This window comes from Telmatherina bonti (genome assembly GCF_933228915.1).
Source record: "Telmatherina bonti genome assembly, chromosome: 10".
In the NCBI taxonomy this organism is placed as follows: domain Eukaryota; kingdom Metazoa; phylum Chordata; class Actinopteri; order Atheriniformes; family Telmatherinidae; genus Telmatherina; species Telmatherina bonti.
The window spans coordinates 24,131,891-24,151,844 of NC_136628.1; the positions used below are offsets into that span (position 1 = coordinate 24,131,891).

The 19,954-nt window shown below is 38.7% G+C and overlaps 1 protein-coding gene across 2 annotated transcripts; it reads right to left on the reverse strand.

The window, feature by feature from the left end:
• Positions 1 to 852: 852 nt before the first annotated feature.
• LOC306761827 (neuronal migration protein doublecortin-like) lies at positions 853 to 19,313 on the reverse strand (the record flags this gene model as incomplete). Of its 2 annotated transcripts, none has more annotated exons than XM_079248132.1 (6): positions 853 to 909; positions 1,029 to 1,126; positions 5,011 to 5,100; positions 6,661 to 6,763; positions 15,557 to 15,897; positions 18,950 to 19,313. In XM_079248132.1, 6 exons carry the CDS (start codon positions 19,311 to 19,313, stop codon positions 853 to 855), a joined length of 1,053 nt encoding a protein of 350 aa, XP_079104258.1. The 2 variants fall into 2 exon arrangements, with proteins under 2 accessions (XP_079104258.1, XP_079104257.1); XM_079248131.1 differs by having other exon boundaries at positions 5,011 to 5,142; positions 6,649 to 6,763.
• Between the last annotated feature and the right edge of the window lie 641 nt (positions 19,314 to 19,954).

Here is a 19,954-nt window from a genome sequence, read left to right on the forward strand (position 1 = left end):
AACTAATTCTTTCTCACAGATACTGTAGCTTTAAATGCCTCCATGAATATGATAAATGGTTTTTGCAAAACATCTTCAGTCCAGTAACCCTCTCCAGTTACTGGAAACTTCCCACAAATCCTACCCCTTAATAGCAGGGCTTCATTTTGGTTATTCTTTTGTTTTGATCATACCCTGTATCATGTTGAGTAAATGTTAAGACATTATAGTGACATTATGGAAGTACAGCAATGGACACTGAGCAGAGTTGTTATAGTGGATGAGTATACACAGTATTTACAGCAGGTTAGAAAGACTCAATCTGGCTAAGTAGACCTCCTGTGACAATGAACAATTACCTTTCACACCTTTGACTACTGTTTGGAAGGTCAGGAGGAAATGGAGGAACAACAAACATGTTTCTGGATAATAAAAAATAAAGGAAAAAAGGGAGTCAGTTTTGGCTAACACCCCTAAAGAGATCCATTTGCTGCTTGGAATTCTGAGTAAAATATTAAAAAAAAAAAAAAAATCAGTGTGAGTTTATCCCAATGTTTAACAAAAGTGACATTTTTTTCCCCCTTATTTAAAACCATGAAACCTGTATCTGTGAACCGTGTGCCCTTTTGACAAACTAGCAGCTATCCTTCACCAAGAAACATATCTGGCTATTAGTGAAATAGTTCAAGTGGTCAAAACAGGATTAAAAAGCAGTTTCACAAGCAGCAAATTGTGTCATAAGCATGGCGGCGATAAGGCCTTAACAGAGAGTGGTTCTCCTCAGCAGGTGGCACTGTAAGTGAAGTTGAAAAGCAGCAGAGGTACAAAACTTTGCTGTTTCAGGCCATAAATGGAGGGTGGCTGCGGGAGAATCTACATCGATTCACCAAGAGAATCTTCATCATCCAGAGATAAGGGCAGGTAAAGATCCTGCAAACAGAGGAGCACAGAGGGATCTGTAAACTCAGTCTAGAGGAAAAAAAAAGATCAATTCTGGAAAGAAAAAAAAGTAGCAACGGGCAATGAGGACAGGAGAGAGGTCTGGGTACCTTTTGCTTGTTGTTAAGGCCAGGACTTGTAGGGGTAGATGTTGAGGAATGCTTGGAAATCGGAGTGGACATCTGGCTGCTGGATCCGGTCCCGTTGGCTGAGGCCGTAAGCAGATTAAGAGAAGAAGAAAGAGAAGAAACAGGGATAAGGGAGGAGGTGGTACACACTAGTGTGGATTTAGATGCTGTTGTGGAGGAAAATCTGAACCCTTTTTCCCTTGCTCCGCAGAAATGTCAGTCCTGAACTTGGCTGCTGTTTGGAGGCACACAGTTTGTGCAGTACTAGGGAGGCAAATTCAGTCTGGGTATTTTTTAGGTGACATTTTATTCACTGCCTCTGTGTCCCACCATGTTGCTAGGATTCTCTCTGTGTTGAACACTGCATTTATATCCAAAAGCTGTGTGAGGTCATGTAGCTATGGGTAGTTAAGTGGTTTAAAAGAGTTTTTGTCTATAACAGATGAAAAGAATTCTAAAGACTATAAACCAGATGGCCAGTCTTTGTTTTTAACATTTATTGGCTTAAACTTAAAGTAAATCAAGCATCACTGGCTTCACTTGGACACCCAGCCAGATAGATGAACAAAAGCACTTTTAAAACACTTTAAAAACCCTGAAATAGACTAATGAAAAGCTCCACTTTCTTGGAATCCAAGAGTCAGTGGAGTAAAAGCTGAACTTCTCCCCTATATCAAACACAAGGTGCAGCTGCTGTTTAGAGTCAAAACATTCAGCTATAGGGGATCCAAAGTCACCTTTCCTCCATAAATTTAATTCCTTCAGAGTTTCTAGATTTCTACATTTAAATCTTTTCAATATTTTTAGAAAATTTAATACTGTAAAGTGTAAAGCAACATGCTTTACTACAAGGAGCATGGCAGCCAGACATCATTAGAGCTCAATTAGACTTCAGAGGCAGAAGAAAGTGCTGCCAGGGTGGCTAAATGCTCTGCAAATTATTCAAGTGTAGGCTAACATAACTTTCTGGAGAACATGATATGACTCAAGTCAAACGTAATGACATAAAACAGATATTACTTTGGCAGTAAATGGGTGAACTTTACTGGGAAACGAGTTTCAAAGAGTTAATCTAAATGGTTAGCTGGTTGGCAAATACTCAGCATCTGACAGATCCACAGCTACATAAGATGCACAACACAAACATTTAGGAAATAAAATTCTGAATTATTGACAACTTGTCAGAATTATTTATAAGGCAACAGTCTAAGTTAACACTGGCGAATGACATACATTTCCTGTGCTACGACCCCATTATCTCACTGCAGACGTCTCTGGTTCCACAGCTGTATTTAATGCTCAACAGTTGCCTGTCCGTTGGCACGTTGGCCAACAATCTGCTGTCTTAAAGGTTAAAGCTCAGGTAGGTAATCTTGCTCAGAGACATTTTTTAGTGATTCCTCATCCTCATAGTAGTCTGTACATTTTTACATAATGAACAATAGGAAATACAGTTAGGCCCCTCAGTTTACTGTAAATCTGGGAAAACTGACCAATCAAAAAATCCGAATTGAAGTTGTTCATTTCTTATATTTCATAAGTTTCTTCTCCCGGCTCTCCCCCTACTGCAGTGCATACCTGATACCTACACCCTGCATATAAATAGTGTGTTAGGATGAAAATACAAAGTAGTGAAGAGGAGACTCGGAAGGCAAACATGGTTGAGAAAATGCAGGAATGCTTTCCCGACCCGGCTCGGTTTATTGGCCTCCTCCTGCTAAACAACCGAAAGAGAAAATCGTAGGTGGACAAAGCTGCAAACTAGTAAAGCACTCAGAGCGCAAATCTCCGCCATGGCTTTTAAAAATAAAAATTCCTGGATCCAAACGGTGATCCAGATCCCCACCAAAATTTATTCTTCTTTTTCACATTTCCAACAACTCCTGAAAATTTCAATAAAATCTGTCCATAACTGTTTGACTTATCTTAAACAAAAACAGATAAACGCTGTTAAAAACAGAGGTAAGAAAGAAAAAAGCTTGGATCACGCAAGGAGCAAAAGCAAAGGGGGGAGAGCCAAAACAGGGCGCTACTTTCATATCTTGCTCGCTCCCCAATATCACCTACCCCAGCTTTAAGCTTCACCCATCAGTCAACATATTCAAAACTTTATGAAAGACAACTAAATAATGAAAACAGGAGAGCACATATTAAATAATGTTATGTCAGAAAATCATGTTTACACCTCAACTGTAAAATACAACACCAATTCTATCCACTTATTCTTCTTTGTTCCCAACTTATAACTTGTTACTGTAGTGTTTATGACTTCTATTTTCTCCTTGTACCGTTTGTGATGCAGCATTGTTTTCCCTGCGTTTTCCTGGAATTGTTTCCGTGTTTGTGATGGCTTCCTCTTGGCCAGCATAAATAAGAGGTTCTCAATTGACTCAGTTACAAATAAAGGTCAGAATGTACATAATTTTTGTGGAGAATTTGATTTCTGAAAAAACAAAGTTCTGCTATAGCTTGCATTTTTTTCTTCTGATTTTTTTTTTTTTTTACAAAAGGATGATGTGTGTCCCATTCCCCCATTTGCTGCCTGATCGCACAGTGATTTAAATGATAGTTTATTATATACCTAATTATAGGATTTTTTTTTTCCCCCTTCATTTTAAAAACTGTAGGAGAAAAGAAAATGAAGCACGAGCTGAGTCTCAATGGTCCCACCACCTTCTGGTTATTATTAAATGTTAAACTGCCTGAGTGCCAAGCAAACAGCTAAGAGCTGTTTATGTTGCCTTTGTTTACTTTATATCTTTTATTCATATTTTTCTTTCAAGGAATAACATTACTCACATTACACTGAACCAAAGACTGCTACAATAAATAAAAACAAACTGCATTAAAACTTCTTGCATTTTTTTTTTTTTAAATCAATTTATGTATATGTTTTTTTTATAAAGGTGCTGCTCAAAGATAGAGGAGCAGATATGATAAAATATATATTATATCGTGGTTGGTTTGAAACAGAAATGCAAATCATCTTTAAACCAAAGTCAAGGTGCATTAAACATATTTTCTATTATTTCTGGAAGCTACTCATTTGAAGTAAGCTTGAGAAATCATCTATCATACATTATTGATTCTAAAAAGGAGATTAAAAGCTACCATCCCCCTCAGACTAATGGTCTGTTTATACCACAACATTGCTATGCAAAACCTTTTTTTTTTTCTAATGCACAAAGGAAAAGAAAAGAAAGCATTGATACAAAAGCAAAAATTTGAACTGAGTCCATGTAGGGGAAAAAGCAAAGAGGACCGTGAATGTGGTGCACATGCCATGCCCTTTGTAGGTGGAGACACTTTGCAACAATACATCCAGGTGTTTACCTCACGAGACCAGGAAACAACATCAGAGGCGTTGTGTACCATCTTGTCGATGTGTGGATCATGGAACCTCTGTGCCTTCCTTCACTGACGACAAGTGATCAACCAAAAATAGGTTTTGCCTCACCAGACCAAATAAATTTAAAAGCAGCAGCATCACAAACATGACATGGAGGTCCGCCATTATTATTGTGGTGCTTTTTGCACGTTAAGTAGTGTCTGTGTGAGCGAGTGCAAGAGGACACTGAAAGACGTCATGATTACTGTGAGATTCCACTGACAGAATTCACATAATGTTGCCAAAAAAATTTCACACTGGATGCCGTCGTCAAATCTTTTCAGTTTTATCTACCCAAACTCTGTGAGAGTCCAGAATGCATGAAAACTTCAGCATTTTACTGTCTCTTTGTTGTGGTGTAAACAGGACCTAAAAGGGATTGTTGAACTAATCTAACCCTGTAAGGTCAAAAGGTCAAGGTGGGCTTCATTTCTTTTTTTTTTTTTTTTTTAGGTTGCACTTTATTACAACCGTAGTTGAGTTGGTTTCTACCAGATTTCAGTTTTTATTAGGACATTATCAATCAGTCATCAGAATGAACAAGACAGGAGACTGTGTAGGTCAAATGATACTGACTTGATTCAGCAGGAGACTTGCAACGCCTTATTGGACCAGGGCTCTTTGCTGAATCACGTGGGGTTTTGGGTCCCTTCATCACCCTGCATTCTGTGGAATCAGATAGAAAAAAAAAGTTAGAAACACAACCCCCTCACCTAACTAAACGACGAACACATGAGTTCATGTCCAGCTTTATAGCTCTGTCCAAATGAACAAGATTCAGAAGGTCTGACCATAGAGCACCAACTTGGCAAAGCTTCACCTACATACAAGGTCAGATAATAATAGTATTTTCTTGTATGTCGTGTGCAGTATATTCTGGGTCACAGTATTAATCAGGAAAGCCAGACTCCAGACATTGCAGCTCCTCCCGCTGAATCTTTCTGTTTGTACTGTCAGGCTCGCTCTTCCCTTCCCCCCTCCCTCTTTTGAAGCTAATTATACTATCTTTCCTCCCTCTATCTCCTGGGATCGCACCCTGTCTGTCTTCTTTCTCTTAACCTTCACACACTACTGGTTGCAGATATACATTCATGTGGCATCATTGTGAGGCATGTCGCCACCACTCCACTGATAATACTACCAATTGGCAGTCTGGTCTAGACAGTGGTGTCAAAATAGCCTGGAGTCTTTTCGATTCCTTCCTTCCTCCCTTCCTCCATATGATCCAAAGGGATCATACGGAGATTTGCAAGTACACATGTACTTTTTGTCCGTCTACATAGTCATGTTCTTACCATCAGGCATTTGGAAAGTAAGCACGATTGACTTGAATCTGAGTTCAACTTTAAAGTGATAATATACAGCTAGGAGGGGAAAAGAGGAGAAGATGTGATTACAGTGCAACTCCATTCCAAGCAGAAGCAAAAGTAAAAACACACAACGCATCTCCGTTTATTCTTAAATTCTTGAAAAACCTGTCATGGCTTCATATTTCATTTGCATTAGTAGTAAGGATTATCTAGAACATCTGAACTTGACCATTCCTCGGCTCCAGAGAGGCTGACCAAGAAATCTTGGGACGCTCAGGCATTTTAACTGGCAATGGTCCCAAGGTTATTACAGCCTGAATGAAACAATTCATCTCGGGTACATGGGGGTGTATGCAGAACAGACGAGGACATAGATCATTATAAAAGATGCAGGCATCCCCATAGTGGAGCATAAATAGAGGAGGGCATAACGACAACTTAACCCTGCATCATCAGTGCTGACTACAGATTGTAAGACATGCATACAATACTGTATGTTGGACAAGAGGACTTAAGATAGAAACTGGGGGAGGAGGAGGAGGGCTTTTTGGGTCTGCAGGGAGCAGCAAGTGGGTTGGTTTTACAATTTCTCTCCTTGACTGCTCAGCAGTATCATCAGCAACAGATCAGCTGGCCTAAACCTGTCACCAGACAGATTAATGGCTCTTCTACTTCTCCTTTTTTCTACCCCTGCTGTCGGCTGCTGATAACAGACTTTCTCCATCTCTCACAGCCCCTTTGTCAGCATCCCTGATGCATGGGTAAAGTTTTCTCTCCATCTTTGTAATTTCTCCAAAAGCGTGCATTTCCCCTCTTTTCTTCAGGAATCCTGGCCAGACAAGTTTATACTAGAATCAGCACCAGGCCCTGGCGAGTCCTAAACTTACTAAACAAAAGGATTAACTTGTATACTCACCATTCTCATCCAGGGAAAAGTCATCTTGTGCGTAGCGGAATTTCTCCGGTCCGCAAGCAATGAAGACGTCGTCATCGCCAAAGAAATCTTGAAGACAAGTTACCTTAAAGGGCAGAGCACAGAAGAGTTGAAAAATCTAGCATCAGCTTATCTTTAGGAGTAAGAAGGTAGGTCATTTGCAGAATTCACAGATATGCATTTTAGGTTTACTTTAAATGGCATGGTGCACTGTTTAACTGAATTGCAGGTCAGCGAGTTGCCTTTGCTAATGTTCTTTGCAGATTGACAAACTTTTTATGTGGCAACCATTTAAATTATGTATTTAATCTTGCAACTGGTCACAATACATTTCTATCTGCCTTGTACATAATAAGCCGACTCTTGGATGAGGCTTTACAAAAGCAAAGCTACATAAATTTTAGCGTAAGAAAATAAACATGTTCACATTAACAATGTCCAGATGCCGATGATAACAATCCAATTATTCAACATGTTTAACTTTATAGTGCATGTGCTTTTGTGTGCAAAAATGTTCCAGTTTATTCTGACTAACAGCTTTGAGGGCTTACCATTTTTATCACTATGTACACTTTTCACATTTAAGATCTTTGAGGGTCACTGTCCTGCAGGTTTTCTGCGTTTCCTTATGTTCACCACATTTAAATTAATTATATTTTGCAGCACTTCGAAAAAGCTGTTGGATCCACCTCAATTGAAATAAAGTGTGTGGAGCAGGAAAACAACTAAAACCCCCTGGACACCGAAGGACCAGAGTTTGAGGTCCCTGTTTTGAACCATTTTAAACCTTAACCACAAGAATGAACACTTAAATTGTGTGCAATCACTCAGCTAAACGTACAAAAAAGGAAGCAAATTATTTGATCAAGTACATACATTGTTTAAGCATTCAACCATTTATTTCCAGAGTTATGAGAGGTTGAGTATCCACTTTAAAAAAATGAATTATTTCTATTGTAGTTATTAGCTACTGTAGAGTTGTTCAAGATCCTTCAGCTCAGTTAGCTTTTTTGTGAGAGATTAAAGATCTACCCAATTTAAAATCCTCGCCAGGTCTATTCCAAACTACAGCTCCAGTCTTTGAAAATTAGTTTTCACATTACCTCTTTTAAAGTATCTCACCCTGGACTGGAAATACTGGAAAGATAGTATTACAAAAGGATAGTACTATAAATGTCCCTACCTTTGCCAAATTGATTGAAATTACTCAGGAGACATTTGATCAAAGTGATAAAGTAATGGACTGATTAGCAGACCGACTTTGGCATCTGCAGAATTGGAGTAGAAGAACGGCTGAATTGTTCCTTTAAATATTAAATGACTACCTAAAACTCATCATGAGTGTTACAAATCTGCTCAATAACATACTTTTTTAAATTAAAAACATTTGTTGAGGAGGTTTTGATGGGATTTTAATATTTAAAAAAAAAAAAAAAAAAAAAAAAAAAAATCCTCCAAGCAGGGATTTCCAGACAGATGTAGAAATTTGCTACTAAAGTGTCAGGATATACCAGGCTGCCTTTATGTCTCTTGTTCTGAGCGAATGCCTTCAGACACATTCGGTTCATGGAAACAAAAACACACAAAAGGTATAAAATGGCCAAACAGAGATGATGCTACATCTTTTCTGTAATGTTTAAATGGTTTGACTTCCTTCCCCGGAGTCTTTTCACTCTGTAGCAGCTGTTGAAACAATATGGTCTACTTAGTGGACAGATGTCTTTTGGCCACACCTTCTCCTCTACTCTTTTATACAACCCAGACATGCCTATTAAAGTCATTCAATCTAAAAGCTGCTTTATTCTTTCTTGGCCAGAAGAGATTTGTTACAAACCATCTCAGTAGGATATCCAGTGTGTCTTTCAACACCTGTTCAAATCTGTTCCAACTCATTGACTTATTAGATCAGGACACATACAGGAGAGCACTTCCACTGTAACAGAACTTTGCTGGTCTTGCAGAGATCAACAGCCAGAGAGCAACCCGTGTGTTGGGACACATGCCAGGGCAGTCAATATGCATCATGGTTTTCCTTTGTGATGCACATCCAAACTATGAGCTGCAGATAATTTGAGATCACCCCACCCCAGCAGCTGCCATGTTGGTTCTCGATCCTGCCAGACAAGCTAAAAGTGTGTGGTGGTGACTTGCTGGCGTGGCATTCAACAGCTGTACCCTAAAGACACTATACCATACAAATCTCCCCGGATACAAGCCTGGCAAATCTCTGCTGAGGAAGAGAGATGTGACTGACTCCAGGGATCAAATCTAATTGGTTTTTCCCACCCAGGCCAACTCATAGGCTGCACACTTGGGTTTTCTTGTGCACTCTTTATCGAGAGATTAGATACATGTTACTGTCATTAGGTTAAACCGTTATGTGGTAACAAGGGCACCTGCAGTTAATCATAAGGAAGTGCTTTTTCCCCTTTAGGGCCTGTCAGTGGAGATGAGGAGATGAAAATGGGATGGGGCAGGAGGGTAGACAGCAGTCCATGTTTTAATAGCTTTAAGAACAGAGCTGATTAAAAGGATCAAGTGTTTATCCAACAGACTGCAGCCATAATCTTAATTAACCATATACCCCTTCAGAATGAGGCCATTTACCTCCCACATTTGCACTGTTTTAGGACATTAAATTGTTTAATTGCCAAAATACCTGAATAAAGGGATTTTTTTGTAAACCTGCGAAGGAAAGATTTAAAGGTTTGAAACATTACACGTCTGACATGCATTTTCATAAAGAAAATCATTGGCTTCCAAATCTAAACTTTCACCCAAATGATACTAAAAGCAAATTGTGGAAATGAATAAATGAGCTTTGCAGCCAGTTGTCTTGTCTATATGCTAAAAATGTGGTATGCTGTAAAAAGACAAAATCCCCCCCCTTACCCAGAATGTCCAATGTGGATTATTGGAGATTGTAACATTTGGTAAAGATAAACCTGTCTGGAGTTGGCAGATATCTAAGAAAGCAACTCTGCTTTGCCTGTGATTGGACGAAACATAAAATGTCAGTGTCCTTTTGAAACATGGCAGCAGGGAGGAAAGGGTGGGCCAACTTGGGAACATTTGGATATATTGCAAGTTAAGACGCACCCTTTCTCAGTTTGTAAAGGTCAATCTTACCCACTTGGCACCAGTATCTGTGAGAAGGCAAATACAAGTAAGACTGATGCTACGGAAGTAATATTATCAAAAGCACTGTTTACCTTGCAGGAAATGCACAGACTAAGGTTAGTGTATGTATTTGTGGGTGTACTGAAGGGAGGAGGCTGGGGTTTCATGAGAAAACTGGCTCTTTCCAGACTCCAGGTGCCCACCACCCTCTGTTCCACCAAGTCCATCTCTAATCTGTGCCTCACCAGCTGTCAGAACCACATGACTCCCTAAAACAAAAACCCCCACCAGCAGCTTTGCTGTGATACACCAACTACAACAACTGAATTATTCAGTTCCTTTAGCGAGACCCATTGCAAAAACATGCTAAAAGGTGTTATTTAAAATGACTAATGGTCATACAAACCTTGAGTATTGTGCAGTTATTTGAAAGTTGAGTCACATAAGAATAGTTTCTGTCTGTGGCAATTTGCCATCAGTGTATTGAGTCATTAAGCCACAAGGTAGGAAATGTAGAAATTCGCCTCCTACATACAGGAGGGAGTGAGTACAGCAAATCCAGTTTTATAATATAGTTTTCAAGGAAAGACGTTACAGTTCCTCATTTTCCTACAAACGGCTGAATTGTATTTCCTTGAACTCAATGTACAGAGTCACATACTTAATGTTAATTAAGGCTGGTATCATTGTTATGTTTTACTCAAAACAATTGATTTCTGTGCAGAGTTATTACATAGACTTGACTGATGAATGCTGATCTTCAAGTTTGGAAATTTGTGAAATTTAAAACATGTCTGAATTTGTTGGCAACATGAGAAAGGAGCCATTTCAAATGAGTCTGTTGGCTTTCTTCTGCCTCCCTACAAATCAGACAAGAAAAAAAAAAAAAGTCTTGCAATTCAGCTTCTGCACCTGTGGTATTGTTATATAATATGTTTTTTATGTCTGAGGCTGCAAATTGTGCAAGTCTGAACAGAGTGCATTTTAAATAATACCCAAGGTGAAGCACAAGGCACGTAGTTTCAACAAAACTGAGCTGAGTGTAAATACTTTTTTTTTTTTTTTTTTTTTTTTTTTTTTATAAATGCAGCCCATGGGGAAACACCCATACTGTCCTCTTCACTGTACACACACAGACCCAATCAATAGACATGTCTGTGCACAGAGTGGAATTTTCCTCCAAAAGCAGCCATGTCTCCACTCTAATTTTTTTTTTTTTTTTTTTTTTTTTTTTTAAAAAAAAAAAAAAAAAGACAAAAAGGAAGTTTGGCATTTAGGAAAAAAAAAACTGCTTTTGTGGCATCACCTCCATTTATGGTTCGAATTCAAAAAAGGACAGATGTGAAATATTGAAGGGCAATATTTGGATAACAGAAAGGATTTCCATTATATAGCCGTTTAACTCGGACAATTATTTTCTCTACAAGGTGCCTGTCTGACCCATCTATGACTTCCATGTAGCAGATAAGTGTCAGTGCATTGCTGGAGGTGCGCTGGATGCATTTGGGGCACAGATGAGCCACTTCAGCATCAATATCTGCACAGTCATGGTGAGCAGCTGGTGTCTGATGTTTTAACCCCACCCCTCCCAGGCTCCAAGGAAGTAAGCTTTCCATTTGGCTGACTGATGTGGCCTTTGCCTTATTAAATTTAGCTTCCTGCTCTTCCCTCCAGGTCATGCTCACTTGTTGATGTGGTGTTTCTGCAGGAAATCAGGGCTGTTTGTGGATTCAGGCGTTGAGGATGTCATGCAGGCATTCATGTCTATGTGAGCAGCTTCATGGTGAGGACCACACCCCTCAGAGTCTGATCGTCTGCCTCTGCTTCACACCATGTCTGCATGCATGTGCGAATCAAATGTAGAGGCAGCAGGCCATTCATGGATAAGAAACAGGGGGCAGGGCAGGTAAAATGCTATGTAAAGAGCACACTCAGCGTATTACAAGCCATTGTCACAAACTGAATCCCTCATAGAGCAGCTTATTGCTATGACAACCGCTTTTGCAGCATGGTAAGGAGCAGGCAGACTGCAAGAGCCCTGATAACTAGGGGAAAAAAAGAAGAGGCTTTTCTTGTCTATTAGTGGATATATTTTAGACTTTATAAGCCTTGAATCCATGCATAAGACCCGAGACTGTATTAAAATTGAGGCAGGATCTTTAGTTCACATACAATGTAGCATTTTACTTGAATACCTGAATATTTGTCTCCCTTTTGGCTTGATCTTGACAAAACTAAAAGACATTTTAAAGTAAAGGTCAATGTTAAATAGACAAATGTGTAAAAGAGTTTTTATTGATGCTGCAAACAGCAAAGCTGCAAAATGTTTCTAATAGTATTTAGATTTTGCCTCTAGATTAGATGAAAAAGCCCTTTTTAAGTGCATTTCACACAAACAAAAAGGGATTTTAAATGCAAAGCAGATCTATCCTCTCCTGCAGACACGTATCAAGAGGAATGAAACTGAAATGCCTTCCAGTGATTAAAGTAGCTCTAAGAGGAGGGAAGAGCAAAATGTGCACTTTTATTTAAAAAAAAACCAAAAAAAAAAAAAAACCCCAGACTAGGAATAATTACCGTACTCCATTAGTGAAATTAAAATGATCTTCATTTGATGCTGGGAAAAAAAACCCTTAATCTAGTAGCCCCACCCTTCTTTCATTCAACTGAAACCATGGGCATTTGAGAGGAAAATGGGAGTGATTTACTTAACCACACTGGCACAGAGAGAACGCAGCCGCATGTCTACACAAAACGATGAAAAGGAGAAATGTAGCCATTTTGGAGATGCTAGAAAACCAATTCTCACATCTTTGCACAGGTTTATTTGTCACAAGCAGATTTTTTTTTTTTTCCTTGAAACACCAACAGTCAGAAGCTTTAATCTATCATGCTTCCAATTCACAGCGATTCCAGTGATGGAATGTATGCAGGTAACAAACATGATGTGGATATTTTTTTTTCTTCCTCCTTTAAAAAAAAAACAAAAAAAAAAAAAACACCAAAGGCTTGCATTGATAAACTCTCCCACCCACCACAGGATGTGGTATCTGACAGACCAGTCCACACCAGCTGGGCTCTCTTTGTGCCTGGGATGTGGTCTCCTAGCAACCAGTCCCAGCAGCTATCACAGCGGAATGGGGAAGAGGAGGATCGGTGCAGTCGAGTCAGGGAGGGGCGGGCACTGCATCAATATTGCTTCTACTATATCACCTCCACCACAGAGCAGATGCAGCGTGCTTCTGCACACAAAGATGCAATAATATAGTGCTTTGAATTTCTCCCATTTCTCTGCACTGCAATGAAAGCAGGAGTCCCCGACATGAGTCAGACATTGACGCAGAGCGATTATGACATCCACACTATGCGGTGAAGGGATCCTAATCAATATTCTCTATTTAGAATATGGTGGTGATTAAATTTAATGTGTGAAACTACATCATTAAAAATGCATGTTTTAAAAAAAAAAAAGCGCACCACATGACAAAGTGATTACAATCTCCAAGCAAAGGGTTTTGTAGAAAACCATTTTAAGACTCGGGGCAGCCAGACTGCCCCCCTGAGAGAGGGCATTAAAATCTAATTCCCCCCCATCTATCATTTCAGAGTACCTCCCTCCTCCCAGACATGATTCTGACCTTCATGCAAAAGAAAAAATAAATAAAATAGTACAACACCTAAAAAGGACAGCCACATCCTAAATAAGGAAAGAACTTCCCACCAGGGAATACGTGAATATTTAATGGTATCAAAGAAGAATAGATGTCCACACACATTGTTTGTTTTTTTTTTTTTTGTTTTTTTTTTAATTAATATGATAAATATCTTTTATCCATCTATCATTATATATATATATATATATATATATATATATATATATAAATAAATAAATCTTTTTCACACTATAACCTCATTCTTGCCTCTGATTAATTGTCAGATAAGATGTTAATATCAAAAAGATCACAACTATCCAGTTGACATTCAATCTTTGGAATTACTGCATAAATTCAAAAGAAAAAAAAGGCTAAAATAATAAAAAATAAAAAAGGAAGTCAAAATCTCAGATCTTCCAGCTGGGTGAACTCGGACATTGTTGCAGTTGTGTTTCAAGACTACTGCCATACACTGTGAACATGAATAAATTATATCCTTTTAGCTTAGTTTTCTGAAAAAACAACAGCATTGCCAAAGGGATGATACTTAGGAAGGATCAACGCTTATATGTTCTTCTGAATGTGAATGTTTTGATAAGATTATGACAGTCTGGTGTTTTTGTTTCAGCCTAAAATGTTACAGAATGTAATGTTCTACATCCTAGCCTAATAAACCATTGGTAGCAACAATTACCAATATGCAATGAAGGTGCAGCTGCCATGACAACAGCCAAATGCATTCTCTTACAGTCTGTAATTAACTGTGTTAAAAGCAAGTCATGTCAAAAGCAAGCATTTAATTAGGACTTTTTTTCTATGAGATTTAAGCATTGGTGTTGTCTGTACCAACACAGACATAGTTTTACAGCTGTCTGCTTTAGTGCTTAAGAATTAAACTTTTTTTTTTTTTTTTATTCATAATTAAATGTCCAGAGAACAATAAAAGTTGCTTTGGATAGTTTATACTTTATTCTGTGGCTTCTGTTCCACTGAATTTACACACATGGTACTTAAATTACCTCATTTCATATATCATCTCAAACTACTAGAAATTTGAAAATGACTCATTTCCCATTATTTACATTCATTTGTATAAAACAGCACGCATCAGGGCTGTTAAGTGATAGACATCACTCTAGAATATCAATGTAATGGGACAGCTTCTGAAACATCTATAAAATGCTATATTATAACATTATAATGGTGCATAAAATTCTATACATGGTGCTAATCACAAAGGCTGCATTTCACAAAACCAGAACCAAGTGTAATGCAGTTCTCGTTATTACACCTATGTATCCCCTATTTTGCATTAATATAAGTTTATCTTTCCAATGTTGGTACTGTAATAATGATAAATGTCTGATATACTGTGCAGCCATCGCATGCACAGTCTAAGTGGGTTAACAAAAGGAAATAAAATGTGCTACAACAATGGCAGGTTGGACCTTTGAACACTAAACTCATTGAGAAGAAGGGGAAAGGACTTTTAAGTCTTTTGATGAATCCAAACTCATACAAACCAGTGGCCAACAACCTACATCCACAACAAAGACTGCTAGAGGAGTTTTATGTCCTAAACCACAGAATATGTTGCATCAAACTGAAAGTCAGAATAAAGACAAGTGACAAAGGTTATTGTGTGAAGAAGTTGTTCTAATGGGCGCTTAAGGTTGTCAGAGGTATCTCATCACTGTTGATTGAGGTAACGAAAGAACAGCACCTCTTTGTGTGTGTGAGAGAGCGGGGGCAGACAAACTTCATCTTTTCCTTTGGGTTCCTCTTGATGATACCTGCCTGTGTAAAGCTGAATGAATGGCAAACTGTTCTCAATCTGACCACACATTTTCCTGTTGTGCAGCTTTGTTTTCATACGGTACTGTACCATCTTTTATCACATATTAAAGGCTCCTCTCAAACCTAAACAAATACAGGCTGACAAATCCAACAAGAGGTGAACACATTTGAATTTAGAAAAAGTTCAATTTTTCCATATGCAGATCCTGAAACAGTGAATTGACCCTTGAAGCTGCATGTGGTCTAGCATTTTTTTTTTTTTTTTTTTTTTTTTTTTTAAATTTTGAGCTGACAGTGGCACCACTTACCTGCTTGCCATCAATTGTGTAGATCCTCTTAACCACGCCGCTTTCAAGCTTAATGGCCTCTGTGATGTCGGTGAGTACCTGCTCGAAAGAGTGCGCCGTCTTCTTGTTAAGCAGGACACGGACAGCCTTGCGTGGCTTCACGCCACTACGCATCACCGTGACAAGCTTGGGTCGAACAAAGTCCTTGGTCTCTCTGGGCTCACTGGCAGCCTTGGCAGCTAAGGACTGCATGTTCTTCTGACTTGCTGAAGCCTTTACATTCACAGACCAGTTGGGGTTGACGTTTTTTGTATAATCAACTTTCTTGTAGAAGTTCTCTGATGCACAAACATAGCTTTCCCCTGTGGAGATGAAGACAAATTGGGTTAGTATGATGCAACTCAGTCAGCTATTTGACACCGGAGAATCTCAGTGCGCTTGCCCACTCAGCAACCTTTACACCTCAGGAGGAGAAATTATATGAACACTTTAGCATCCTTTAATGAAATGAGTTTTCCCCGTATTTGGTGTCAGTTCTGTTTGCTCAAGTTCTCAAATTCACTGCCAGGCTTTGAGCAACCAGATTATTCCTGAACGCAAGTTTTTCCAAAAGCTATCTGGGATCCTTAGATGACCACAAGCTGAATTCCCCTGAACCTCCTCATGCTGGTGGTTCCAGCAGGAGCTTCGAGATTGAATAAATCAAAACAAACTACTACCTTGTTTGCTAGATACAACATGATGTTTGCTTTTGTGATTTGAAAAGATGTGTGTGTTAAAGTAAATCATGACATCTCCTTTGAGAGTGAAGAAAAGAAACTACATCAGTTTGTACATTATATATAATCTTTCTCCAGACTTGTACATTTCCGCTCTGCTTTTGAACCCCCAGAGGGGGGGGGGAACTACATTTCTACATTAAATGGTGTCAAATTGAATCGCAACTGAATCTTTCTGCAATCAAGAATATTATCATAAAGCTTGCTTTTGTCAATAGATTTAATTGTTCATTTGTTTTGCTTTAATTTTATGAGGCTTAATTAGGGTCATTAAAACTTTAAAATTAGGTTCAACATAACTTTAAACTGCCTTTGAAAGTGTTATCTAAAAAAAACCAGCCACTTAAGCCCCTTTGCTCTCTGCTGTGTTTAGCAGGAGGTTACATCCATACATGGCAATCTGATCTCAAGACCAATTGGAGGAAGAAGAAAAAAAAAAAAAAAAACCTGACACCAGTCTACCAGAAAAAAATTACATTTACCTATAAAATACCAAGAGATCATTTTGAAGATGAAAACTGATTCTAATCCTTTATCGGATACCAAATACAGACATGCAGAGACCAACAGCCCTGAGGGCAGCTGCCTGTCGAGCCTGCATGACTGGATCTCTCAGTCAGATCAGGAAGCTGCATGTTCTGCTTAGAATTTTTTTGTTCATTCATTTCTTCCTGGACTAGAAGTTCTGTGATGTTTATCAGAATCATATAAAGTAACAATGAGCCCACTGACCATTTCTGAAACAAAAACTAAATTGTTGCCAACGTCTACTGACATTTTTCTACACTCAAATAGTCCAAGCCTACGCATGTATATATATGCATGTGCTTTTACTGTAGAGATCCCACAATGCACACCACATCCAGTTAAATGATAGAAATTCTTTTTCTGGCATTGAAAGGAAATGCAGACTTCAAGGTTCTCCCTTGAGACCACAGTCAAAGTTGCTCAACAATATCTGCTTTTCCAACATGTACTGACAGTAAAAGCAATCCATAGAGACACATCTTCACAATGTCGGATTTATTCTGGTCTCAGTTTAAAGTGTGTATCCATTCTTGGATTTGTGTGAACACAACAGCTCACAGCTGTTTTTGTTGGTTTTTTTTTTTAAATTTAAACATATATCCAATCTAAGACTAAGAAACTTCACCGGTGATTTAATACACAAAAATCTGTCAAACAACACACCGCAAATCAGGCTTTTTCTCCATTTAAACGTCATTACTACAACAATGTTCCATATTCATGATATTTTATTTTTAGTCTCTGCTGGTTTTGTTCTGACAGGTAGCTTATGAAACAAAAGGCAGCTGACAGAGAGGCTGGGTGGGGGTGTATTGGCAAGACGGAAATGCAGGCAGCGACAATTAGGCCAAATGTGGAGAAATATCAGCAGAGACAAAAGATGGGATTACACTGTGTAGAGGAGATTGAGCAACTAATTATATCCCAGAAGAAGCAAAACGAAATGCCCCCCCACGAGCCACAGTGCTGCCCCGACTTCCCACAAACATCCACCCAAACCTACCCACACACACACACACACTTCCATCTTTTCTAAGCAGCTCAAACAACAGAGATGATCGCCTCATTTTAGACAAGTTAATCTGTGGTTTATCTTTTGGATTTAACCCAAAACTCATCCCAGCCACCTTATCCAGTTTCTTTACAAGAAACAAGCACACAGCAGAACAAAATTTAAAAAGGCTGAGATATTAAATTTATCATGTTGCAGGTGTGAAACAGTTCCCCTGAATGGAGGACGTCTGTCCATTCAGAAGGTTCATCTTGCCCAACAATGTTTAACAACTATCAGTTATTTCATTAAACTGAATCTAAACTTCAATCTTTAGAGCAAAGACATCATGTTTTGTTCCAACCCATCTTCGGCCACAACACTGCGCCCACTGACAGGATCAAAAGCCAAGAACAGGGAGGAAACAGATAGTTGTAATGTTTTAATCCATTGGGTCTATTAAAAAAAATCCATTTCTACATTCTCAAGGCCATTATCAGCGTGGTGACATCATTTCCTGTTACTTTCAAAGCTTTTGGTCTCAGTTAAACATGGCGGTGCCCTTGTTCTCAGTGTAAACTGCTTTATTGATATATAACAGTCTACATGTGAATGTTTTACTCTTTTTATATTCCGACTTCCTTCTGTTGCACGCCATTGTGTTTTTCTTTTGTGTTCATGATCACATTCAAAAGATGGTGGTTCCCTGATCTTCGTCTTTTTACATCTTTGCATGAGCAAAGTAAATCAGATATATGGATCTCCACATGCACAGAGACAAATACAAGAATATTTAGGCAAAAACTGTTAATTTGATTTCTCATAATCCAATAATGTCAGTTATTTGATGTAGCATACCAGATTTAGCAGTCTACATGACCAGTTGAATTATCTGATAACTCCAGAAATCAGGATCAGATCTTTGCATGTGAACTGGCTCATTTATAGAACTGTATCAGTCTTACAGAAAGACAAGCCTGTAAAATTCCTCATGGTGTAAAGCATCTCTTAGGTTGTCCTTTACCCCATTAGTACATATTTGGTATTTCACATAATACACATTGAATTTAAAGAGAATGTAAAATGCATTGTGCGTCTTACTAAAACCACGCTCACCTTCCTCTAGCTCGTCCAAGGTTGTGATTTTACGTGATCCGTCAATGGTGAAGATGAATCGGACACCCTGTGGCAAGTTGATGTGGTCAGAGAGTGAACGTGTCAGATCAGCCAAAAGAGAGTCAAAAGTGCGAAACCGGTCATTGGCCACAGCGTACACGATGCCCTTGAAGTACCGGTCTCCATTCCGGTAGAAGCGCACCTTTTTGGCTTTCTTCTCATTAGTGAGAGCCTGCAGAGTGCGTGTGCGGTAGAAGCTGCAGTGGGCACTGTGGGTAGGACTAGGGAGTCCGTTCATGCGCCCACCCCGCGGGGTACGAGATGTCTTGTCTCTCTCATCAAAATGTCCAAAATCTAGCTCCATGGCGACAAAGTTATGTGGGCTGTGACAAACGTGAGGTGGTGTAGACCAGCTGCAGATAGTCTAGGAAAAGAAGGAAACAACATATGTTAATTACTTCATTTTTAAAGACAAAACACAAAATTATTTGTTGCATTTCAATTTAGAATGGATTACTACATAAACCAATAGTGATGATTAAGTTTGCTTAAGAGAGTTAAAAACCTAAAAAATGGACTGGTTCAGAGCATTGGCTTTCCAGATACAACCAACAGTGATTCAAAGTTCACCGAGTGACACAACCCAACCACTTCAAAGTGCCTTACATGTCTGTATGTTCATGGTTTTTCCCATGAAACCTTTCACACAATCATTTATAAATGGGACCAATTGCAACGGTAATATTGTTTTGAATGGTGCTGCAGTCACCAATATAGCTTTGAAGTTGGCACTAAAAGGAAAAAAAAACAAAACAAAAAAGTGTTTGCACCCTTTAAAAAAAGCCTTTGATATGAAGGAGTGGTCAGTTTTCCATAAAGGTATTTTAAGGTCAAATGCTATGCTCAACTTAAATTTGGACTCAGGTGGGGATTTGGGTGGATCTTGTGGATTTATCCACCTAAAAACAGGATTTAAAAAAAGGAATAAAACATTAACTTATTAAG